The sequence below is a fragment of the Haliotis rubra genome, unplaced genomic scaffold (genome assembly GCF_003918875.1).
Source record: "Haliotis rubra isolate DU_JTF1 unplaced genomic scaffold, ASM391887v1 Scf599, whole genome shotgun sequence".
In the NCBI taxonomy this organism is placed as follows: domain Eukaryota; kingdom Metazoa; phylum Mollusca; class Gastropoda; order Lepetellida; family Haliotidae; genus Haliotis; species Haliotis rubra.
Window position 1 is genome coordinate 94,394 of NW_025767300.1, and position 27,431 is coordinate 121,824.

A 27,431-nucleotide genomic window follows, 5' to 3' on the forward strand; every position below is an offset into this window, starting at 1 on the left:
GCCAGGCCCCACAAAGCACGTCACACTAGAGACTTCCTCCAGAACCACAACATCAATGTGCTCCCCTGGCCCCCAAGATCACCGGACTTAAACTTGATCGAACATCTGTGGGATGCCCTGGACACACGGGTGCGACGCCGTAACCCTCAGCCCCAGACGCTTCAGCAACTCGCACAGGCATTACAGGCAGAGTGGCTGCGATTGGGCAACATGAGATTCGTTCAATGCCGAGGCGATGCCGTGGAGTTCTGGATGCCCACGGTGGTCACACGAGGTATTGACTTCAGCGCCACCACACGTCTCCATGTGACACTCAAACTGGCTTTCCTCGAGTTGGTGCCAAAGACGGATAAGTCTGCATTCCCAGTGTGCAATTTCGCTATATTTCATTGATTCATAAAGCCTACAAGATGTTTCAAAATAAACATAAAAATACAGTTGAAATTCCTATATGCGTTTCTTTTTTGGGAGAGTATATTTTGTATCCATAGTAACTTTGCATTGGTTGTACAATGATACATTTTAATATAATTATTTACAAAATTGGGAAAGTTTCTTATCATTCATAGAAGTTGCAACGAATAAGTGACTTACATATGGCGCCGTTTTGACTCTTTGCCGTTTTAGCCTGATGCAGTATACATTCCTGTAAAACTCAATGTTTGATGTGACTATGCTGTTACGTCACAGCCTCTGTCTACACGTATATTGAGAGAGGCGTTCCCGCGGTGCCCAGTCACAGTAGTACACTGGTCTCCAGGTCCTGTACAAGTATCACGGATCCTCTGTGTATTGTACACAGCAAGGTAATTCAGCGTATGGATACTTAGCTGTATTTAGGTATACTAATGTGTAATGTTCTTCGATTGACAGGTATATCTGAGGTATTTATTTCATTATGTGAACGTCACTGACACACTGCTATTTTCTATTTTCGTTTTGGCTCGTGAATCAAATTTCACTTTTGTTTTGACACAGAACAGAAGCAGATTTCAAAAGCCCATTAACACCACTTCGTTCTCGAGCTGTTTATTCACAAAGGTACATATACCTGAGACTGTTTGTTGTACGGAATAGCCACTGCTCTTTTATTTTTAATGTTTTTTTAGTACTATGTTTTTCTTACTGCGTATGCACTTCTGGCCATCGTTCTGGGTTGTAAGTAGTATTATTGTAGCTCATTATTTCAAACTGTAAATAGTATTGTGATGTTAGGGTGTGTGTAGATGACAGAAAGTCACTTCCTTATTTAGAGGTATGGAAGGACTTTGTTTTGGACTGACTGACTGACTGAGTTTGGTTTTACGCCGCTTTTAGCAATATTCCAGCAATATCACGGCGGGGGACACCAGAAATGGGCTTAACACATTGTGCCCATGTGGGGAATCGAACCCGGGTCTTCGGCGTGACGAGCCAACGCTTTAACCACTAGGCTACCCCACCGCCCCACTTTGTTTTGGACAGGGTGGTAACTGCGCGTGGATTGTAAGAGCGGTTTGGTGTGACATTTAAAAAGTGCATCGCTGTGAGTGGGGAAACTGATATACGACTGTGATGGACGTTATGATTCTTCCACGATATTTGTAAGTGATATATTTGCATATGATATATGTATTTATGAAAGTGTAATTTATCAAAAAAATGTTCATTTGAAGCCAAAGTCGTTTGAGTGTTTCCACTGTGTTGTGAGGTGTGCATGTTATTACTAGGGCTGTAACGATGCATCGAACTATCTATGGAAGAAACGAAAAACATTCTGGGGTTAACATCTCAAGACACGAAGACTTCTTCCAAGAGCATCCCACGTGTGTTCGATGGGGTTGAGGTCAGGTGATCTTTATGGTCAGTCCGGACACCAATGCCTGCATTTCGCAGGTGCAATTGTGCCCAGCACAGACGTTCATTACGGTTTACCGGTCCCAGAATCGACCCAACATAAGGACGTCCTTCGTATGGTCTGAGCAGTTACCCATAAACAGTGTGTTACTGGTTGACGTTGCGGTCGTAAAACTGTTATGCAAAGGACGCAGCGGAATTTGATTGTCCTCGGCATGTGAAGTCACACGAGGCGGTCCTGACTCGGGGTGATGAGATGTCGTACCCGTTTGATGGACACGTACCTTCATGGTGTGGATTGTCCTCATGACACGTGCAGCAGCTATATTTGACTGACCAGGATCGAGCATGCCAATTGCACGTTCATGTTTAACAGTTGTAAGGCGTGGCACGCGAATTGCTGATCTCTCAAGGATTGTAATGATGTTTTGTCTGATCACCAGCAAATTTGCACACGTTTTGGTACTTAGGCACATGACACTGTGATCACATGACTCTGCACACGTGCAAGGTGGCGTTTTCACAAAAGAGCTTGCTGTATGCACCCCGCTTGGTTCACCACTGTTGAAATATGGGCGAATGAGCCAGGTTAGACCTGGCCTTAGTGGTATTTGCCCATATCTACCTTGTACTACCTATTTTCAATATGATTAATTTTTCCAAATGTGAAGTGTCTTTTTTTGTTTGGTATATTAGTAATATTTTGGACATTTAGGAACGAAAGACGCAGATACGAAGAATAAATAATTAATTTGTTGTGACTTAAAGACCTGCGCCTGTTGCTAAGTGTATCTGTCTATAATGTATTGTGTGCCTTCATTCAATCAACCCATGCTTGTTGTAAGATTAGTCTATCGGGTGGTAAGGTTCAATGATTTGTATATTTGGTTACCAAATGTCATCGTATCCCCACTGCCCAGGTCGATGCTCATGACGTCCACCACTGGATTTACGGACCGCTGTGATACAGCTTACATATTGCTGTTGTGACGTTTAACAACGAAACACCCTGTTTCAACCAGGTCATCAATGATACCGTAATGTGTTATCAAAGTGTAAAACTTGTAAAACTGTGTCAAACCTCCATATACTAATTATCATATTCTCTTGTATATCAATCTTTGGGTGTTTGAAGTGTATTTCCCTTTGTTAAAAGGAACGGAATATACCATGGCTATGGCTGGGCCACTGGACCCTCAGCAGAGGCTGAAGCATAGTCTGATTGATGTCCCTCACTCTCTCCAATTCGACCACATCGTCAACATCACACATGAAAAACGTGTCAACATACTGGAACGAATCGAGTCAGAAGGATTGCAGCCATGTGGCTATGAAGAAGAAGAAATCAGACGAAACAATTTCTTATCATTGCTGCATTTCACAACTCGTGAAAAACAGAAAGCTTTGGAATTAAATTCTAAAGTTTGTGAAAATGACCCGACCAATATAACAGCATTAGTTAACAAAGCCGTGATGAAAATGGCGACTGGGTATGAGGGTGAGTCACGAGCAGCTGTCGAAGAGCTGCATAAACTGAGGACTAGAGATGACTACAAACAGTTAGTCGTGGTTGCCAAAGCCGAGCAGGCATACTGCATGTCTCGCATTGGCCCTCACCTGTATGTCAAAGCCATTGATCTTTATGAAAATGCCATTAAAGAATTTCCTGAACAGTACATGTGGAAATTCGGGTGTGCATTGACTTGTAGGAGATGCTTAGGGATGCCGAAATGCATTAAGGACATGACACCGGAAAGGGTTAAAGAGTTTTGCGAAAGAGCAGTACGATATCTTTCTGAAATTACTATCAACTGCAAGAAGCAACTGCTTATTGCAAAAGCGTTTGTGGAGTTGGGAGACCTGTACCAATTACTGCAAAAACCTGTTTACCCTTTAACTCGGCAGATTGTTGACCAAGTCAGAATAGAAGGTCCATCATTGACTGCAGAGCAATGCCTTGATATAGCCCTTGAAACAGTCAACAAGGCCTCTCTAAAAGATGAGTTCGTTCTTGGCAGATGTGGCAAACTTCTGCTTTATGTAAGACCACGCTCTCAGTTTCCTAACACTTTACTGGAATGTCGTAAGTTACTTGAGCAGGCATATGCTATCCGACCAAGTTCATTTATTTGTGATAATCTAGCGAAGATATTATTTAAATTGACAGAGCAAAGCTCTTGTGATACTGGTGGACGTGGGCGGGGGCATGGGCGCGGGCGTGGTGGCTGGAGGGGCCACCGTGGACATAGACAGCCTGGGAGTCACGCAGGAGGCACTGAAAAGCCATACAGAGATCCCTCTGATAGAAGCGGGTATGCCTCCCTAAGTGGTAGCATAGAAGAACCGAAGAGGGCACTTGCTGCTAAGTCATCACTAAATGCATTGGCTGCAGAATTTGTCCCAAAGATGCAGGCGAGCAGTGATCAACATCTCATGTCAGACAGTGCCACAACTGATCTGGCTCCTGAGTTTGCGAAACTCTCAACACAAATCCACGGATCACCACGAAACCAACTGCGAGGGGGCGGGTCTCCTCAGAGGCTTAGGAAAATGCTTAACTCTCCAAAGCAGTTAGTAAAATACCCTAATGACGAATATATGATCAAGGCTGTGCATTATCTTCAAGAATCAATTGATATGACCAAGGAATGCAATCACCACGCCATGTATCACTTAGGATTAAACTATAGACGACTTGATAAGGTGGAAACTGCAGAGGAGCAGTTTCGCAAGATCATCGCTGATCCGAGTGCTTCACCTTATCACAAGAGTGTCGCATATGAACAGTTAGGCTTCTGTCTGTTTGAGAAGATCGAGGGGAGTCAGTATAGTGATGAGGAGAAACAGGGCTTCAGAAAGGACGGCATGATGATGATGAGACGATCCATAGAACAAGCAACCTTTATAGTTGCTCAGAGCCCAACAATGGGAGAAGATGCTTTAAATTCATGGGAAGCGCTGCCCACACTACAACAGCTTCTAAAGAACGAACCAAACGAGCTTGATAGTATCAAGGAAGTAGCAAGTCTGTGTGCACTAGTCGGCGCCCACAGAGAATCCATAGAGTACTACGAACAACTGCTACTCGTGAAGCCTGGCGATCCTTCTTTGCTTTCTCAAGTCATTAAAGAATACATGTTTTCAAGAGATTTTGAAAATGCCCAGTCGTGCCTTAACCTTTTGTTGTGTACACGCGAAGGACGACAGATGGCCGACCACGAAGAAGATTTAGTTTACCAAGTTTATCTTGAGACTGCTAAGTACCTACTCGGCTCCGAGCCCACTCCTTCCAACGAAAACAATATACGGTCATGTTTTCAGAGTGCTTTCATTCACAAACATGGATGCACGTCCAGTGAAGATGATAAAACTTGGGACGTCTTTGTACTGGATGACCCCGAACAGACAGATGCTGAGGCAGACGCAATCCAGTCATGGTTCAGGGAAACATGCGGCTTGTCTGTAACCCGGAATTATGAAAATGCTCTGGGTTGTGAATTTGAATTCATCGCAGAAAGTAATAACATGAGTAAATGCAAATGTTTGGTTGTCCTGTTGGGCAAAGGGACTGCTACCAAACGACTCGAGAGCCTTGTTGCTATCGCCCGCAAGTGTGACGGCCTGGATGTAATACTTCCCGTATTGACCTGCCCTCAAAAGATGTGGCAGAGCTTGAAAGACAAACGTCCAGTTGAGTTACCACCAGACTTTCTGACATGTCAACCATCTCAACCTCTCATGCATATTTTTTTATCACTCCTAAACTTGGATTATACCAAATTTGCATGGTTGGGTGAAACAAGTAAAACTGAACTATAATTCCATGTACATGGACACTGCCAATAGGAATGAGTGTCTGTGAAGCAGGATGGGTGTCTGTCGATCGAGATAGACGATGAAAGAGTCCCTCTTCTCTGGAAATTGCGAAACCTTGGACAGACTAGCTATGTTTAAATGTTACAGATTTTGTATTTAGACATGGCCACTCATTAGACATGGCCACTCATTCTACGGGTTTGTTTTTGTGAAATGTGCGACTCAAATTGGAAGGTGAAGTTAAAATCAGGGGCGGATACAGCTTTTTGAGAAAGGGTGAGTGCACACTCTTGGGGAAGAGGGGGGGGGGGGCACACTTCATTTTCACGGGTCATTTGATATTTCAGGACCCCTGCATCCTCCCTCTGGATCCGCCTATGGGAGTATACAATGAAAATGTGTATATATAGCTATGGCTTGTTTACCGCTACTGTCCTATCTACAGTGACTAATTTAAAGTAAAGTAATGGCAGCTGCATATAGTGCCTCCCGATGGAAGACAGAAAGTAGATGTATCAGCTTTGGTTGCAAACTGTTGTACTGCGTAATTTCATTATAAACATAACTGTCCCAAATTAGAAATTGAAAGAGAAAAATACATTCACAAGTATTATTATATTAGACCAAATATGTTTGAAATGGATATACTATTTAACACCAATAACCTAGGATGTAACTTGGTCGATGTACATTGCTTCTATCATACCGTTTGTTTATACGTTTTATGTTGTATATTGTATACATGTTATGTTATGTACCCCTTATGTTGCAGTTTGCAGCCTGAATGAGTGAATAAAGTTCCGTAAAAAAAAATAATACATACGCTACTGCGTAGATAGGCTTTAACAAAATATCATAATTGATTTTTTTCAGAAAGGTTCATTGCTATTTCAATATTCCCATGCAGGTAGTTAATACACGTCGGAATAAATAATTGATTGAGTACGGGTGAACACCACTTGAACGATATTCCAGTTATATCACGACGATCGAGCACAGTATTATGGCAAACCGGAATTTGAATCCACGATATTTTAGGTTCATGGTTTTGTCCAAGGGACACAACTCTGGATCCGTAAAGCGAATTCCATCGCCTTGTAATGACACAACCTCCCGTGACTGTACATATATACTAGGGCTGCAACGAATACACTATGTGGTGAATATGATATGTATCATGAATTTTGGGTGATGAATACGAATGATTATTCACGAATACAATATTGTAGTTAAGTGATTGATGCACTTTATGGAACGTCCATGTTGACAGTTTTGATTTGTCACAGCAATAACCAGTGATCGTATGACACTCAAATTTGGTATGTAATAGTTACAGTCGACAGTACCATGTGCAGTCTTGGCAAACTAACATGACTTGCACTACTGCAATGCTAGTACATGTTCCATTCTTGCATATCTCACTTTGGAAAGGACATAAGGGTTCAAGTAAAACATGCTCCCTTAACAAAATCGTAAATATTCGGTTATGGTGACCACGAATAACGAATTGAATTCATGAAGGGCTACGGTTCGATTCAGCGAATATGCGAGTGAATTGTTACAGCCTTAATATATACTGCGGATAATATCTATCTCAAGTTGTGTCTATCACTTGAACGCACGAACCAGTCAAAACTACGGTGTCCTCCCATTTGTGAGACATTAATTAATGGTTCAGTGCACATAGGTGGTGTTTCCACATCCCTACAATGAAAGTAGGATCAGCCCAGCCCAGCCCAGTACCCACAGGAGGCATAGTTCATTGATGAGTTGGTTAATGAAATAGATTATCAAAGATTATATTTACACAGAAGAAATAGTTCATTGAATATTTTATTTATTCAGAAGAATATGTAATTATGATAACACATTTTTATTGACTATTATGAAGTTTGAAAGTCATTTTGGTTTAAACATATTTTATTATTATTTATGAAAATGAATTAGGATTGGTGAAGTATTACTGCTTATGTTAACACCGCTCCCACGCAACATAAAATATAAAATGAAATGGAGGATGTGACGTCATCGATATTGACTATTGCATTAATATATTTTTAAGTACATATAAATATATACAGATTACATCAAATACAACTATTCTTTAAGTAGTCATAATAAGAGACTTACAGTTGTGTGTGTGTCTAACAAGGTATTGTAGGAATATTGATCAATCACGAGAAGGTTGTTGAGTTAATTTCAGTATTTCCCTGTGAAAATTTGAAGTTTGTGTCTTGATATAATCGTGGACGGAGAAGACCGATATTATCGTTCTGCGTCCAGTCCCCATTTCTTGTTCTTAAAATACGAAGGAACTTTGAAATGTTATCGGAACTTCGATATTTGTAAATACTGAATATTATCCGGGTGAATAGATATTGTATGCTTCATAACGATAATACATGGTCAGACGTCTAGAGACAAGCTACTTGTCACAACACCTTTTACCGTCATGTTTAAAACATGTTACTTCCTGTATTGCGTAGTTTGTGCAATGACGTAGACTAGGCCTAGAACTCCGAGAAAAGACCAGAGTTTATTCTTCATGTAACATTAGTAACAGCGACCAGGAGGTAAGTAAACAGCGAATTGACTATCCTCAGTTTGTCACACACCCAACTGTCAGCTCATGATCACACAGAGCGCGATTGAGTGGATTCTTTCCCATGGGATGATACTTTCCCGAAGCAAATTATATCTATGAAAGGAACGAATTACTTTAGAATATTCCCCAAAATGTAGTCTATATTGAGAACTGAAGGCCACAACACATGGTACAAGTCTATACAGTGCTCAACAGCAGAGTGGATTTATTTTCTTAGGTGCATCGTAAATAAACAAAGCAATAAATGTAGATGTTTGATTGGCATTTTTGAAGATGCTATTTGATGAACACAGAGACTTTTCTGGGTTTCATCTTCTATAAATAAATACAATAAAGGTAGTTTGAATTATTATACAACTACTAGCTGTGTATATATTTGCTTCTAAGTTTCTTATAATGCATTAGTAGAAACATGGTATTCGTGTAACAGCGGCATCACGTCAAGATTGAACACAGAAGAATACTTGTAAGGGGTTCAGGGATTTATTGTCTTGGATGATGGATCAGGTGATAAAACCCTTGAAATTAAACATAAACATCTCAAATTACTGGTATACAGCAACAAGTACATAGTAAACATATAATTATATTTAGCATTTTCTGTACACCACAAGGGTTACTCAATCTAAGTATAAATATAAGCCTATCTTACAAATTACAGACATACAGATGAAAATCTGATATGTAACATAACATTAAGAACATAACCCATGCAAGTACTAACCTCGTCTCAGGGACGCAGGTAATCCACAGTCTAAACCACCAGTGGCAAATGAGTGCTTCAAAGACCTAATAATAAAATAACACAATTAAATACAATCTATATTACACACACATGCACGCACACACACACTCTTTCTCGTGTCATCCATAATATGTACCTAATCTACAATTAACCAAACGTGTAATAATCATAATACATAACAGTGTGTCATGATATTAAGCATATAAAATATTTACATCATATCATCATGTAGATGATATAACAACACATAATATATTTCAGACATATGATTAAAACTAACTAGACTAAAACATCATATCCTAACCTCCTTATGATAATATACATACAAAGACATCTAAAGTAACTTACCCCAATAAGTGTAGTGCTGTGATAAAGGAGACAGAGTTGAAATAGTTGCAGTCAGAGTTGAAATTGTAGCAGTGACCAGGAAAAAGAATGTTGGGGTACATAAAACTCCAGATCTGGTCACATGCTCTAGAAACAATAGCAATTCAACCACTGGCCAAGCCGTGGCTGGACCAGGAGTCTGAAGAAAACTAGAACCCCATGCAGGCTTACATAACTTAACCTAAGGATTAGTAGAGTGCTGTGTTAATTCAAAGGGTTGTTATATTGCTTAACTATATTATATACTAAGGTTTAAAATACACAATATTTACATTCTGCTACATTCGCATTCAATGACATTTAATTCACAACACTCGCATATTTTACAGGAACTATTTTGGAGTTTTGCATGTCACTCTTGTATAAAACAATCTCTGTTTCTTCTTACAATTGGTTTAAGAAAAACTGTTTGCCTCTGACTCTCTTCCATATCCACGCACAGCCAGTCTAAACAAAACTGTTTTGAAATGTTTGAACATGTGTCGCGCAGACGATATATAGCCAAAGGTTCACATAATACAATTTTTATTCCTAATATTTGATATTAATGATACGGGAACACACTCGGTTAATAATCTCTTGATCATATAATGTCATTCTTAAAATTACTCTAAAAATTACGGAAGCGCTGAAGGGACCTGATGAAATATAATTTATCTTGAGCGCACAAGTAAGTATATTGAGCGCACAAGTTAATATATTGAGCGCACACGTTAAGATGTTGAGCGCTCAACTTGGTATCTTGAGATACACTGCTCCATAAGCAGTTCATGTGGAAGCAAGGAGGAGCGGGGACGCGAGCTGATTCATGCTTATTTCAGTCTTGGGTTCCAATACAAACACATAACACATCTTCTTGTCAAAAATCATGGTATAGTATAGTACGCCATTCGAAGCGTATTCTGAGGTGTATGTCCCTCCTTCGCACCAGATACCAGATTTGCTGATGTTACAGTGAGTGAGTGAGTACGGTAACACCGCTTTTAGCAATATTCCAGCAATATCACGGTGGGGAACACGAGCATTGGGCTGCACACATTGTACCCATGTGGGGAATCGAACCCAGGCGTGACGAGCGGACGCTTTAACCACGAGGCTACCCCACCGCCCCGCTGATGTTACATACTTTAGTGCGGACAACTTCGACGATCTGCACAAAGACATGGTTATCGTTGATGCATCAAAAATGTATCCAATGCGGTTTAATCGTGAAACGGGATACTGTACGGTCGTTGTTGGACCCGGATGGTGTTGAATTTCGCCCAGGACACTGTCTTCATCGACGTGTTTATTCTTCAACTTCCTGTGTTGTTAAAACACACATACGTATACATAAGAGATTGATACGGAAGAAGTGAAACGGGGAACACGGTATTATAGTAAGAAATAAAGTCGGTATATATGCTATACGTGCACATACTAATGGATCAAATAAATCAGACGGGTTTTACATGATATTGTACAGAGTTAAACTGCCATTGTACCCACGTTAGGAAACATTACTGATACATGCAAACCAAGACTACAGACTATAGTTCCCTGAAAGTGGTCGACTTTACTTCCAATACATCAGACATTAGCTTTATAATTAAGATAATTAAGTATAACACTCAATGTTTACATTTTTCATGGTCATGTAATACTACATATACATAATAAAGCCGTAGCACAAAACAAGTTATCCAAGCTTTAAGCTAGTGTTCATAATACTATGTACCAATATAAGAAGTAAGTGAAACCACTATTAACCCCTGCAATAAACTCCTACTCACGTTTATGTTTTAATTCTTATTATGACATTACACATACCTAGGCCTGCTGTATGTAATAAAGCAAAAAGTGGTAAAATCAGATACAAAGAATAGTATTGACAAGCATAAAGACGATGAACGTTTACATGATAAACATTATCAATGTTCATGATACATATGCATACTTTTACATAGTCTCATCATAAACACCTATAAACACCTATGTAGTTAACTCCGACTTTGCATCGTTTTAAATCTTCCAAAAAGGATATAAGTGTGTACATTTTAGCCAGCAGTCAAGCAAATGTGCGTTCCATTAATGCCATTAGATGCTTAACACGAAGTTCAGCGTTCATGATATTAACTTGTGCGCACAAGAGACTAACTTGTGCGCTCAAGATACTAACTTGTGCGCTCAAGATATTAACTTGAGCGCTCAAGATATTAACTTGTGCGCTCAAGATACTAACTTGTGCGCTCAAGATAACTAACTTGTGCGCTCAAGATAAGTAACTTGTGTGCTCAAGATATTAACTTGAGCGCTCAAGATATTAACTTGTGCGCTCAAGATAATAACTCGTGCGCTCAAGATAACTAACTTAAGCGCTCAAGATATTAACTTGTGCGCTCAAGATAATATTTATTTCATGAGGTCCCTTCAGCGCTTCCGTTAAAAATAGAAGCAAATCGTACGTGAATTTATATAAGGAGAATCGAGCTTTCGCGTAAGAATACTTAGCGGTACACCAAGGTGAAGGTCGTTCATGACGGCGGCATATAGTTGTGATTAGTCGCTAATACAGTGCTAATATAACCCATACTTAAAATAAAATCTTTCTGTCTTAAAAAGAACAACAAAATCGGGCACGGTTTTCTTAGCTGTGTTTCTATTTTCATTGCGGGTAATCACCTCATCAATATCAGTTTCTGATACCTAACGGAATCGATTCGTCGTCTGTATTGTGATCGATAGATCGAAATCCTTGGTTGGTACCTTCCTTAGACGATTGCCTTTCAGTCGTACCTGATAATTCGTACCTTCAAATTGAACGAAGTACTCCGTTTCATGTTTTCCAAAGTCAATTACTGCAGTAAAGACTCCAGACCCTCGGTCATCAATTCTTATAGAATCACCAATTTTGAGAATGGGGGCAGCCATGTTTGTTTACAAACAATGTAAACTCGCGGCATCAATGAAATATTAAACGTTTTAGGATTCGCATGGCGTGTATGGAGTTTTGTGAAAGTAGTTCGTGGATTGACGTAATTTGCATAGTTATCAGATTTGGATACCAAGTTTATCAGATTGCTTTATTGCACCGATAACACCCTCCATTAGATGATAATGGCATTTATCATCCAAAACTGTGTTCCACAGCAGAGATAGTACTTGTGTGAGATCAAACGATATCTCCTAGTTTGGCAGTAGATTTTGTACAATGCCCTGACAATGCTATCACGTCATGAACTTGATGACGTCACAAGGCTATGACATCGCTGCACTGCAAGTCTAATGACAGTACCATGTTCAGAGTTGTACATTTTTCAATTAAAACTAATAAAGAGTGATTCTGGATGATAAATAGATTCTCACCCTCGTGTCTCCTGATATCAAATGTATCACCACTCGTTGATAAATGTTTAAATATTTGTAACTTTATCAACTCGTGTTGATATCAGAAGACACTTGGGTGAGATTCTTTATACAACATAAAAGACCATTCATAGTTGCCATTCGCACATAACATAGGAGTAGGACGCCAATCCACATAAACATATATCATGGTGCTGTAGGCGCTACATTTAAACCATATTGTTATGTAAATATTCTCTATTATTTTTACCTATGTGCACACCAGATTTTATACTCTTTTTAACAACTGTAAAGAAATATTTGATATCCCTACTTGGATGGTATGGCATCCATGTTAAGTATACATGCTTTGCCAGCTTATTAAAGTTATTCTTTTTATAGCTTGGACTTGTTCATTATTATACATTTGTGTGGTCATTTACCTAAATGCAAATTTAGACTGTATCTGTACTCTCCCAAAAAGAAACGCATATAGGAATTTCAACTGTATTTTTATGTTTATTTTGAAACATCGTGTAGGCTTTATGAGTCAATGAAATATAGCGAAATTGCACACTGGGAATGCAGACTTATCCGTCTTTGGCACCAACTCGAGGAAAGTCAGTTTGAGTGTCACATGGAGACGTGTGGTGGCGCTGAAGTCAATACCTCGTGTGACCACCGTGGGCATCCAGAACTGCACGGCATCGCCTCGGCATCGAACGAATAAGTCTCAGAATCTCGTGTTGCCCAATCGCAGCCCACTCTGCCTGTAGTGCCTGTGCGAGTTGCTGAAGTGTCTGGGGCTGAGGGTTACGGCGTCGCACCCGTCTGTCCAAGGCATCCCACAGATGTTCGATCGGGTTTAAGTCAGGTTGCCCTGGATCATCAGCAAATCACTTCTCCTACGACAGGTGATCGCTCCCCACATCATAACACTTTCCCGGCCGAATCTGTCCACCTGGGGAACGCAAGCGTCGGCGAAACGTTCAAGTCGACGTCTGTACACCCGCATTCTTCCATTGCGTCGTTCCAATAGAAATCGTGATTCATCACTGAACCAGATTCTACGCCAATTCGGTAGGTTCCAGGCCTGAACGTTGGTGCACCATTGAACTCGATGTCGACGATGTTGTTGTCGAAGCACAGGGCCAAAATAAGGTCTTCTGGCACGCAAACCAGCCTCTCTCAACCTGTTCCTGACGGTCTGTGCAGAAAGCCTCCTCAATCCGGGTATTTGTCGAGCGGTACTGGTCGCCGTAGCTGTTCGATGACGCAGGTGATGTACCCGGATGTAGCGATCCTGCGCCGCAGTGGTCGCTCGAGGTCGCCCACTACGAGGGGCATCTGCTACCGAATTCTGCCGGCGATATCTCTCCCAGAGCCGTGAAATGGTGCTTTGCTGAACATTCATGCGTCGGGCAACTGCACGTTGAGACTGGCCAGCTTCAAGCAAACCAATGGCGATATGACGGTTGGCTTCACTTAGACGTGGCATTTTGCGTTCGTCAACAATATTCCAAATACAGTGAATAATCGACAGACAGCGATCAACCTTTTATACCCATCATTGAGACTATCTGATCCCCAACTTTCACCTGCATTGCATGTGAATTGTGTATTCTGTGACACTACACGCCGAAATTGAAAATCATGCTGTTAAATACGGGTATTTTACGGATGGTGCGTTTTGTTGTGATGTTTCAAAACATCAACACCATAGGACTCATAAACAGAGCAAAACCTTTTGTAAAATGAATCACGTTTTAATTCATTGCTACATGAAATTGCTATTTTCATGATGCGTTTCGTTTTTGGGAGAGTATATTAACATCAAAATTATTTGATAATGGATCAAATTTACGATAGCCCTCGGGGATATTGGAAAGGTAAAGGAGCAATACAATAACTAGCTTCAGCAACTAAGGTATCTGAAGTGGGGTCCAGACAATTCCCCACACGGGCAATTCCTCACAGGACAATTCCCCACTCGGACAATTCCCCACACTGACAATTCCCCACACATTAAAAAAGAATAAATAACAACAAAAGTAATATTTACTTTTTTACTATATATTTATTCATTCGTTCACATTCCTTAACAATAATCTGAGTGTCAGTATGTCCAGTTTAATTGTCAGTACATCAGTATTCAGGGCACATTTGCAAGATAAAGACAATCTGCTTGAACAAAGTTTCAACCCGTCACGGTTGTTCTTGATGAATTTCATCTTGAAATCTATAATGTCACATGTTACACTTTTACTTATATACTACCGGCATGTTTTGATTTGCTGTTTGGGATTTAAATAAAACATCCTTCTCACCTCTCCTCATTTCCTTCCACTTATACGTTATAATCGTTCAATAAATTCAAAACCTAACAGTGGATACATTATCCATTTCATCTCAGTTAAATTCAGTAGTGTGTTAAACTGTTCGATAAACATTTGAAATAACATCACCTAAATACTATTTGACTACTATCACCAGCGGCTGAGGGGATGGTGTAAATCCAGCTAGGGTCCATGCAGGTGTCGTTTAGGCAAACAAGCCTAAATGGCTTATATAAATACCGCTCCATATACAGGTTCACATTTATGTGTAATGTTGTACATATAGTTGTAGTTATAACAAGTAATCTCTCAATAATAACAATCTGGGATATCAACAATTTATCTTAGTTTTGTTTCGTGGCCAGTTGATACAAATAGGAAAATAATAGAAACTACAAAACCGTTGACATCACTTGCTTGACAACGACATTAGAATGTCGAAACGTCGCCCTTTAAATGAAGTTGTATATCCATAAAAATTGTCATCTTTCTAAAAAACCTTTATGAATCAAATCGGTTTGATATAATGATGAATTGATGGACTGACTGTAGAATATCCATATTCGTCTGATGTGATACTGAGTTATTACCATTTAGCGCATACCGCAGGGAGAACCCGTTTACATAGGTGTGGGGAATGGTCACTCAGGTGATGGGGAATTGTCACTCAGGTGTGGGGAATTGTCACTCAGGTGTGGGGAATTGTCACTCAGGTGATGGGGAATTGTCACTCAGGTGTGGGGAATTGTCACTCAGGTGATGGGGAATTGTCACTCAGGTGATGGGGAATTGTCACTCAGGTGATGGGGAATTGTCTGGTGGGGAATTGTCACTCAGGTGATGGGGAATTGTCACTCAGGTGATGGGGAATTGTCTGGTGGGGAATTGTCACTCAGGTGATGGGGAATTGTCATGTGGGGAAATGTCTGTGTGGGGAATTGTCCTACATCTTCAGATGTTGCTAAAGCCTGGTTAAAGCTAAGCACAACTTTACAGATTCTGATACCTTTCAGAGGCATATCTCAATGTCTGTTTTATTGACACCTATGTGTCTGCCTGCCTGTCTGTTAATGACAATATGCAATACACAACTTCAATCAATGACCACATGCAATTTATCAAGCTACACACCATAAACAAAACACATTGATTTATGGCTCGTGCACCTGAGTTCTGTCTCTGTCACATTATGTAATTACACAGACAGGCAGGTGTGATACTTGTACACATGACATGTTAGGACATAATCAGCAATGTATATTATATGTCATAAATAAAAAATAATTGTGTTTTAATTATGTTTATTTTGTTGGTTGCATCTAAGCTTTAAAGAAACAAGCAATATGGATGCAGCCTCTGAATGTAAAGAAGTAGATCCACTAACATCAAAGATTCACCTGAAGGAACTAATGCACTGGATCCCATATAAATCACCGTGAACAATTAGAATGGTCAAACAATTAGAGCAGATCATGCACGCGAGTTGGGATCAGTAAGTAAACTACCAGCCGATGTTATAATCAGGCAGGGTGAAGAAGAGACCCATTGTAGCCTGGCTATCGCTGAATGATTTAACCGAATATTAACAGAACGCTTTACGTCATTATGGTCAGGAGATCATGGTGACTGATCAACCGACTGGGTGACACGACTCTCAGCTGTAGTGTCGGCGCTAACTAGGAGGTAACAAGGGTATTTGGCAAGAAACTGTCCCATGCTATCAACATGAATTCTGTGACTCCTGAATCTGTAAAGCCACGGAGAGGTAAAGAACAAAATGTCCAGATAGAATGTAAGATATTTATACAAGCCTGGTGAACTCGAGGTCAACGAGGACTTATTTTGTGTACAATCACCCATACACCTCTTATCACAAGTAACCTGTTTTCCCACCAACACAAACTTACACTGATTCCCCTGACCGCCATATTGCTATGTACTGCCTGTTGCGAGAAGCGCAGTTGCCGTCAAGCCGAGTATGATGCATGCTATCTTACCACCATTCTGACACTCTTACGGTGTATAGAATCCTTCTCATCATTACGGTATCCCAAAATTAAGATTAAGACAGGTATAATTATAGATATCAAAGATTCTATATTTGAGTGTAACACTTCATATGTTGAAGACAAGTTATGTGCCTTACGCTTACAAGCTAGTCTATACAAGCAGGAAGAAGATATATTTAAAACCTACTGGTATAGTACCTGATCTAGGATATTTGAATGATGTTGAAATTAAAGAACCCAGTAAAAACACAATGTACAATCTTACCATCACTGATGATTATAAATGGACTATGATCAAAACACAAATTGACTGGCTTTTCCCCACTACATGTATATGTGATGAAAGGGAAGGGAATATCATTTAAATAAGATAGTGAATAGTACGGCTAAGCTTGGGGCAAGCTTGGGGATTATATTCCACCAAAACCAGCCCATATGTGAATGAGTCGCCAAGCATTAGAAGATTCAATTAAATTTGCTTTCGAGGTACATACCTCGACGATCTACACTGTATATTGAAGTCTGCTCAAGTTGGCTCTTTCTCTTGCAGGCTCTATGAATATAGTCTATAGTCCTAATATATATAAATTTTATACAAACGAGCAGACAGTTCAGACAGTTGGGGGTGGGGGTGATAAGCCAGGTTCAAACAGCGTAGCTTTCACTTGGATACTTTTGCCCAATAATAGACATCTAATGTATAGTCAATGGACCATTTAAAGACTTTTGAATAATATATATTCCCCACCAGACAATTCCCCATCACCTGAGTGACAATTCCCCACACCTATGTAAACAGTTTCTCCCTGCGGTATGGGTTTGTAATCTGCACTCCATTAAATATCTGGAAAGATGGGTACTGAAGATGTTTTTCGATTACATCAATTTATGTGAAATTAAACATCAACAATTGAGTGAGTGAGTTTAGTTTTACGCCGCTTTTAGCAATATTCCAGCAATATCACGGCGGGGGACACCAGAAATGGGTTTCAAAATGTAGGGATATTCAATAAAAAGGTGTCCAAGCTATGTATATGTTATGTATTTGTGGGATGAATAGTTCAATAGTGTACCAGGGACACATGACAGATTTGCATTAGACGATGATCCCCAGATAACGTCTATCACGTCATTTACAGTGAAAACTCAAATCATTAATATCCGCCTCCATTCTCAAGACAATCCCGGATTCTAAGAGGCATAGTCTTATTTAAATGTCCAATGTCAGCTTGGGCCATTCCATCCCCTTCTTCATGCAGGGCAGCGCCAAGTTCGATGAGAGTGACCGGTGGTTGTTGACACACCATTACTGAGCCACCCTGAAAACGATCGTTCTGGCCCTAACGGAAACGGTCATTCTGTCTACGCCATACTCTGTTGTGCACGTCAGAGAAGTCCAAAGTTAACCTTTATTCATCCGAAAACATAACTTTGGCCCAACTATGATCGGTCCAGCGGTGCCGCTCTTGACACCAACGACGTCGTATTTGCCGATCCTTTAATTGTGCTATAACACGTGGACGTCAAGCATGCAGAATCCATCTGTGTATCCGATTACGAAACGCTCGTCTACTCACTCACCTGCAGCTTTGTGAAGCTCATCTTCATGAGGGTACTTTGTTCACGGCTTCGAATAACATCACTCTGAAGAAACAGTCTTGTGCGCAAGTTGTCGCCCTTGGTTCTGCATCAACGATTGACCCCGTTAATAGCTCGTGCCACAATGCTGTATCTTGTTCCAACTTCCAACATGCTAACTGCACGTAGCCGTTCCTGACGTGGCATACGCGGCATGTACAAAAACACACTTTCAACTGAGTTTCAAATAATCAGTCTGGTTTTCATCACTGAAATGTATACCAACACAGTGGCAATTTTCGAATTTTATCACATTGACCTTTTTAGATGACCAGACACTCCATGATTGTTTGATACAAAATGGAGATCACTTATTGAGAGAAACAAAACAGTTTTATATGAACTTGCGTTCCTGAATATGTAGAGATTATCACTCACTCACTCACTCACTCACACACACACACACACACACACACACACACACACACACACACACACACACACACACACACACACACACACACACTCACACACATACACTCACACACTCAACCCATATCTGACCTTGGCCAAACGGCCTCTCTCAGATATGGGCGTCTCGGGATGATGCGGGGTAAGACATGGAAAGGGAGGGTCATAATATTTTTATCACCTAATACAAACCACATCAGAATCATCTATCATTTATAAAAACCTTTCATACTCTACAACAATATTTCACTCCAACACTCTAAAAACGCCCAGACCAAATTTTATTCAACATTAATTCAACAAATGTAGAACGTCATTTGCAAACGTTCATTCATCGTCGGTGTCTATTACCGGGCGTCGGTTACTCTCCAGTCATGGAGAGAAAAGTATATGTATAGCGTTGTCTGAAACACACACATATACACACACACTCCAAGGTGACATGTTTGGTCCCCCAAACTGTTATTTACGGAAGCCTATTAGGGCCACGCTACGCTATTATTCAGCATCTTTTATGCTGAAAATTCAACTTGCTATCTTGAAAATTCAACTTGCTATCTTGAAAATTCAACTTGCTATCTTGAAAATTCAATTTAGTATCTTGAAAACTCAACTTAGTATCTTGAAAATTCAACTTAGTATCTTGAAAATTTAACTTAGCATCTTGGAAACTTCCGTAGTTATTAACGTTTCATAATGTATCCATGTTTTATTGTCTTACACAAAACAAACGTATCTTTTACTGGGGTTGGAGAAGTGGGTTGGGGATTGGTGTACATTCAGTTTTGAAACCTCTACATACTAAAATCACTGAACTGGTCAACAAATTCAGAGCAAATTCTAATAAATGTATGTTGAACTTTTTATGCATGCACTGCTGTCAAATTTGGTATAAAACATATATATAGCAGCATTTAACTAGGCTATAGTTAATTGTCACCTGGCTGAATAACTGCTGATATCAAATCATATGATTTAACACTTATAACAGATCGGTTTTATTAACCCCTGATTATCATGCTAAAAATGACCAATAAATAGCAAATGTATAGTCTGATACTGGTCTGACTGACTGACTGACTGAGTTTGGTTTTACGCCGCTTTTAGCAATAAAACATCACGGCGGGGACACCAATGGGCTTAAACATTGTACCCAGCAAATCGGCGTAGCCAACGCTTTAACCATTAGGCTACCCCACCGCCCCGATACTGGTCTGAAGCCAAACATACTATGTAGCATACTATGTAAGTTTATACATTCAGTTTAGTCAAATAATGTGTCAAATTTATTGTGTTGAGTTTGTGTGCACAGATAATTTCATCTGACATGTTTATTATAATCGTAAACATTTTTAATGATAATGTATGAAGAGTTTTTCATGTTGTTTTGCAAACGCTTTCAGAAACCAACTTTTATAACATTCTGTGAAACAAAGTATATACATTTTTAATAAATACAAATTATATATGCCCGAAAAAAATTTAAACTAATGAAAGTATTTTTCCGTATTATTATCCCACAGAGACTAGACAATTTTATAAGCAGACACACAGTGAAAAAAACCCATTGGATTGAAATATTGATCAATTATGTCTTCATTATGCATTAGAAAACAAATGCATGATAAATGGTTTTTCATATAACAAAAATCCAGAGGCTAAATATTAGAAGCAATGACGAACCCTGTTATTTTACTGGGTGATCGAAAAATAGTTCCGCTAAACTGACCATGTAACGATGGCAGTTATGGGACTTTTCGTCATCAATGTTGCTAAAATAAAGATGCTTACGATATCTAATTAATGTGGTCATTCAGGATCATGTTTTATGTGTACGATTCCGACACAATAGCGAGCTGACACGCAATATCAAGGCACATATCGGTGTTGAAAATGGGGTGTATGTCATCGTTTACTTTTCTCCCGTGTAACGACGACTTTTGTGTCTTGAAACTGCTTGAATAACCTTTCCTTGCTTCCAAAGTAACGATGGGCGTTGGCCTGGTGACGTATACTTCGCCATAGTATCGATGAAAATGCCAAGATAAAATTCTAACCACCCGTTCTCGGACTTTTCTATAATTAGGCGTACCAGTAATAAAGGCCGTGGTTAGTGAGAAGCGCAAGCGCAGCAGACCCCGAGAACCAGCCTGATATCCCGGACGTGAAGATTACGTAATACAAACGCTAGCCATGCGCTTTTTCCATTACGTAATTTCGTATACTTCCGGAAGAGGAAGAAATCGGAACAACACGGGGAATAGTTGATTGTTTTGTCTTCGGATAGTGACACATTTCGAGGCATTTCTATACAAAAAGTGACATCAGACGATGTAGTTACCACACAAACTGGAGCTTTCATCTCCGGATTTATACCTATCTGCGTTTAGACTGGTAACAATGAAAATAAGGTTGGTGTTCAATTTGTCCACAGTGACGATCTGATCATAGCCCAGATTTGACAAAATACTAGACGACCCGACCGAAGAACAATTTGTTTATTTTTTATGTTGACATCTTACATACTGTATTAATGGGTGGTACATTGTATTTTTAACTAGATTTTGATTGCCGGCCAGCGTTTCCCCAAGTGTAGGAAGCCCCTCGCCTGCATGAAGCCAGTACGCTGTGTAACAGTGTGTGTGCTATTTTCGTCTCGTGTGTACCGCAGAACATTCTCGATGTTATGGTGTTATTGTGTTTGCCCTCAGACAAGCGAGTATATACAGGGGCGGATACAGCTTTTTGAGAAGGGGGTGGGTTGGTTTGCAGACTCTGGGAAAGGGGTGGGAGGGGTGCACACTTCAGTTTCACCTGTTTTCACGGTACGTCATTTAATAATGACAGGATAATTTTTAAAAGGGTGGGGTGGGTGGGGATGCGTGCGCCCCTCCCCCTCTGGATACGCCTATGAGTATATGTCAAATTCTGATTCTGTCTTATTCAATCTGACAAAGAGTTTCTCTTCATGCTTGACGGAAAAAGCCGGACATGAGATTGTGCTTTCGTAAATGTGACAACTCTAATAAGCCCATCCTGTTAAAGGGTGGATTGTTTGTATGTTGTTTTACGCCGCACTCTGCAGTATTCAAGCTGTGGCGGTGGTCTGTAAACAATCAAGCCTGGACCAGGCAATCCAGTGATCAACAACATGAGCATCGATGTACGCAGATGGGATACGATGACATCATGTGTCAACTAAGTCAGCGAGTCTTGACCACCCGATCCCGTTAGTTAGCTCTTATGATACGCATGGGTTACTGAAGATCGATTCTTACCCGGATCATCACGGGTCTGTTGATGGGTGGACTAGGTTGTTACGAAGCCATTGATAACTACATAGTAATCTGTCGGAAGTGGTTTATTTGTATCCACTATCTCACATTGATGGATATAAAGCGTTACTGATTTTAAGAGTAACTGTGTGTATCGGTGTGGTCTAAAACAGATTGAATGCCTCCTTGGTGTGGTGTCCCGGTGTACCTAAACATACGAAATCAGAACACAGAGATATTATCTACCAGCCCATGGAATAGTATTACTACAGCAGGTCGCGTCCGTTACGCAGTGTTATTTCATTGACAGATGTTACAAGGAAGTCCACATGGCACTGCATAGGCTATTGTCCTGTATACCATCTAGGATGTGATCCATATCAGTTAAGGCAATAAGTGTGCACTTTATGTTTATTTGAATTGAGGGACTTTTGAAAGGTATTTGGTTAGCTCCAAGGGTTGTTTTCGGGTATGAATTCATTTTGCAACTAAGTTCCCCCAGTCAGCGTGTAGGAGGCCTCATGAGACTAGGCGAGACGAGTGAATACTGTGTAATGTGAGTGGAGAGGAGTTTTAGCGTCGTTAGGACGACGACAGGTATTGGTCTGAACGGAATATATCACACGGAAACGGAAGGCAGTAAAATACTCTGTGTTATTTTCTTGATTGTTTATAAAACACGCATAGATGCGCCTACTCCGTTTTGGAAGGGATCTTTTAATTACAATCAGTTAATGTCTTAGAATATTTTCCATCCATATGTTCTTTTAACACATGGTTATATTAATGCTACGTCATTCCGCAACACTATAGATTCGAGGGCAAAAGCCTGTACAGTGAACTTCATTTCGTCATCAGCACCCAGCAGTTATCACGAAATGGCCGTGCATCAGATGCACCTGTCTATTCCCGTTGCTGCCGTGCGCCCCTCCATGCCAACTGTCAACAATCATGTTTATAATGATGATACATGTAGTTTGTTAAACAACTTTTTCTGTGGTGCATGACAATTTCTAAAAGCTGAAAAGGTGTTTGGGTATCGGTTATTGATGATCATCTTGCCTCGTAATATTTAATAACTATCTTTCTAAACTGATATATTTAGCAATTCATGGGGACACTTTCTTGTCAAACAGACTGTAGTACAAACTAAACACCGTCATGTATACATTTGTTAGCTGTTACACAAGGACGAGATTTTAAAGTCGAGACGGCTTTGAATTTTGACTGTCGCAAAGGTTAATGTTTTACCAGCTGTTTTAATGTCAATTAATGATAGGAGATGTGTTGCCAAAGTATCCAGAAAGCTTCTGATACTCTTTAACTGTGATAAACAGGTGTTCTACAATTGATAGGAATACTGATATGAAACAATGCTGTTATTGATGAGGCACACCGATGTCACTCAATACCCTCTCGTTTTGGTTTGCTTCAGGTCGAGGAATATTGAAGAATAAGATGGATGAAGACAGACTGAAGGACTTCCCAAACAGCTTCCAACTGGAAGAGTTTGTATCCCTCCGTCAGAGAAGATGCAGAGCTGCTATCAAGAACTGCACAAAAGAAACATTCGACTCCGAGTTCGAGGAAATGAGAAATGAAAATTTCTTAACACTTCTCCTGTTTAAGTTGGGTGACACAGAGGAAGCATTGAAGATGAATCAACGCGCCCTACTGAAGGGTCCAAATAATATTGTTGCGCTTGCCAACAGAGTGTATATCAAGTCCTGGTTAGGATATGGAATAGATGCTGATGTTAGTTTTGAAAGACTAGAAAAATTAAGGCAATCAAGTAGTTTTGGAACACTTTATGATTCAGCACTCGGAGAGAAAGCGTACAGCTACACCCGGATGGGCCCCAGGTTTTATCATCGAGCAATTGATTTGTTTGAGGATGTTATCAAACGACATCCAGAAGACTATTTGCTGATATTTGGCCTTGCCCTGACGTACAGACGATGCCTGTCTCAGTATATATTCTCTGTAAACCCTGTGCAGGACATTGGAGATAGTATCACTCGTGCAATCAACCTTATGGTGACAGTTGTGCAGAACTGCAAAGCATCCGATCTAGTTGGGAAGTCCTATATTCAGCTTGGAGAACTGTACAAGATGTTAGATGACTGTGAGTATCCACTGAACAAGGAAGTCGTGTCACGTGTCAATGTTAAGCGTATTATGAGTCCAAGTGATTGTTACAAAAAGGCCTATGAAGTGGCTAATAATTGGTTTGTTCTCGAGAGGGCTGGGCAATATTTCCGCAAGCTTGGAGAGAATCGACTTGCAGTAGATCTCCTGACTAAGGCTTTAAAAAAGAGGCAAGGTTCAACATTTGCTCACTATCAGTTAGCTATGTTGTATAAAGCAAAGATTAAGCCGAAAAACTCAAATGTATTGTCAACATGTATGAAAGAGGGAGCAAGGTCATCAATATCGTCTGGTTTTAGAGGCAATGAAAATGATGAAACTCCAGGTACTGATGCCCACAATAGCTATACGGAAGATGCTCTGGACCAGGCACTGTACCACACCAAGCGGTCAATCCAGATATCAAATGGAAGCAATACAAAAGCTGTGTATGAACTGGGCATGCTGAACATCATGATGGGGAGAACACAGGATGCTCTTGAACAGTTCAGGAAACTGATACAAAAGGACCAACCATATGCTTTACCTTTCGAGAAGGCTAATGCCTATGAGCAACTTGGCCTGTGCTATCGTGCTATGAGTGTGGATCGTGCATATACAGAGCAGGACCAGAACCGTTTTAAGACAGAATGTCAACGAATGTTGACGAAGGCGATCGAAGAAGCTGCTAAAGCTGTCATTGAAGTACCAGGCATGCAGTCTTCAAATATATTTGAATCATGGCAGTGTCTGCCAAAACTCGAGGAACTTCTTCTCTCCGACAGCGAGGATTCAGAAAGCATGAACAGTATGAAGGAAGTGGCAAGGCTTCGAGGACTGATGCGCAAGTATAGGTCTTCACTGGCTATGTATAATAAGGCGATGACACTATACCCTGGTCATGAAGCAGGTGTAGAGGTCCTGGAAGGGATTATCACAAGTTACCTCACTCTGCAGGAATTCGAGAATGTCCTTCCAACTGTTTATATTCTACAGAGCACTTATTCAAACACTGATATTTCAAAAAGGAAGGAATTTTGCACCAATGTGTTTTTAGAATGTGGTCTGCGTTTTCTAGAACAGTGTCAACAAGAATATTTGAAAGAATGTTTCCAAAATAGTTTTAAGACTGCATATCCGGTGTGTTCAGGCCAGGACTCCGAATGTTTTGACGTTATGATTCTTCAAGAATTTGAAAGTGACTGTTCAGACACGGAGGGACTGAGAAGCTGCATGGAATACCTGGGACTGCGTTGTACGAGAAATGGCGATGCAGTAGCCGCGGGGTCGCTGGAGATATCAGGTATTACATCCATCATAGAAAACAGTCGGACCCTCATCATCTATATCTCCATGGATACCCTTTCAGACACATTTTCCTTCTACTGCCAAACTGCAGTTACACTGGCAAGAGATAACTACAAAAACATTTGCTTGAGTAACATAGTGATTGTTACAGATTCTCCATGCGTGCCCAGCTGGTTGAACACGTATAGTTGCATTGAGTACAGACGAATAGTAGACGGGAAACCTCAATCGTCCCAGGACCAGAAGTGGATTCGTGAGCTCTGTTCTAAATTACTTAATGTCAAGTGTCCAAGACATTAGAATGGTTACACTTGTTTAGCATTGCGTAATAGTATACCTGGCAGATGATATCCAATTTTATTTAGAAAAATGTTTTTTGTCGTACAATAAAACGTTAGAGTCCAGAATCATTATCTCTGCATATTTACATCATGTAGCGTAGGGCGGATGTATCAGTACGTTTATTGTATAAATATTGCTGACCTCATGGTCTGTTCGTGATATTAGATATTAGATAAATGTAGTTTGTGGTAATGTTGTCCATTGTATACCGATATTCCAGGTATAATACATTGTAGATGTAGTTTCAGTAAGGCTCAGTGGTGTCCATTGTATACCGATATTCCAGGTATAATACATTGTAGATGTAGTTTCAGTAAGGCTCAGTGGTGTCCATTGTATACCGATATTCCAGGTATAATACATTGTAGATGTAGTTTCAGTAAGGCTCAGTGGTGTCCATTGTATACCGATATTCCAGGTATAATACATTGTAGATGTAGTTTCAGTAAGGCTCAGTGGTGTTCACTGTGTACCGATATACATGTTATGTGAAAGAAATTAGGGCTGGGTAACCCCGGTACCCGGGACGGTGGGTAATTATGAGTTGGACCCAGGTACCCGTCACGTTACCCGGACCCGCTTTGATCATGTGACTAATAAATGATGACTTAATTGAATGTGTTTATAATTATTATATATATTTACAAGGAGATTGTTGTCTTATGTTTGAGATTGTGGACTAAATTAGCACAAGGTATCAACTGTCGACAACTAAGCATGTCACGTGTAACATAGGCTGCAAGTACGTCAAGTAGTTAATTGTTTGCATGTAAAAGACTCAGGAACGAAGACGTCCGCCTCAAATAGAGTCTGAACAAACCGCGAAGATAGACCTATTGTTATCGATTCTAGCACGACAATGTGTGATACTCGATTCTGATTGGCTGAGAGCTCATCAAAACCGTAATTAAAGTGACCGATTCACCGCGTATGAATACAACGAACTCGTTGACCATACATGTCGGACATCGGCAATTTCTATCTCGGCAGCATCTTTGGTGTTTTTGAAGTAAAAAGCGAATGGTTTGAAGAAGAATTTCTTGACCCTAATCCCAGTGAAGAAACTACGAAGCTGGAAAATCCGTCAGCAGCGCAAAAGTGGCAGTATATTCAAAGCGGGTCCAGATCTACGTGTGTTGACGTCGACAACAAACGTCAGCCCACACGTCTTAACCTGACCGCTTCCGCCCCGGCCGTAATGCCCAGTCCTTCCACTTCCACTGTACATGTATCCCACATAAAACGTGGCATGTCAGGTCTTTTCCAAATTGG

At 40.3% G+C, this 27,431-nt stretch overlaps 1 protein-coding gene across 2 annotated transcripts; it reads left to right on the forward strand.

The window, feature by feature from the left end:
• Positions 1–681: 681 nt before the first annotated feature.
• LOC124255223 lies at positions 682–26,345 on the forward strand. 2 transcript variants are annotated; one of them, XM_046689067.1, is made up of 2 exons: positions 682–806; positions 23,818–26,345. In XM_046689067.1, the coding sequence occupies exon 2, from the start codon at positions 23,841–23,843 to the stop codon at positions 26,115–26,117; it is 2,277 nt and encodes a 758-aa protein (XP_046545023.1). In that variant the 5' UTR covers positions 682–806; positions 23,818–23,840; the 3' UTR covers positions 26,118–26,345. The 2 variants fall into 2 exon arrangements, with proteins under 2 accessions (XP_046545023.1, XP_046545022.1); XM_046689066.1 differs by lacking the exon at positions 682–806 and adding an exon at positions 21,309–21,518.
• Positions 26,346–27,431: the final 1,086 nt, after the last annotated feature.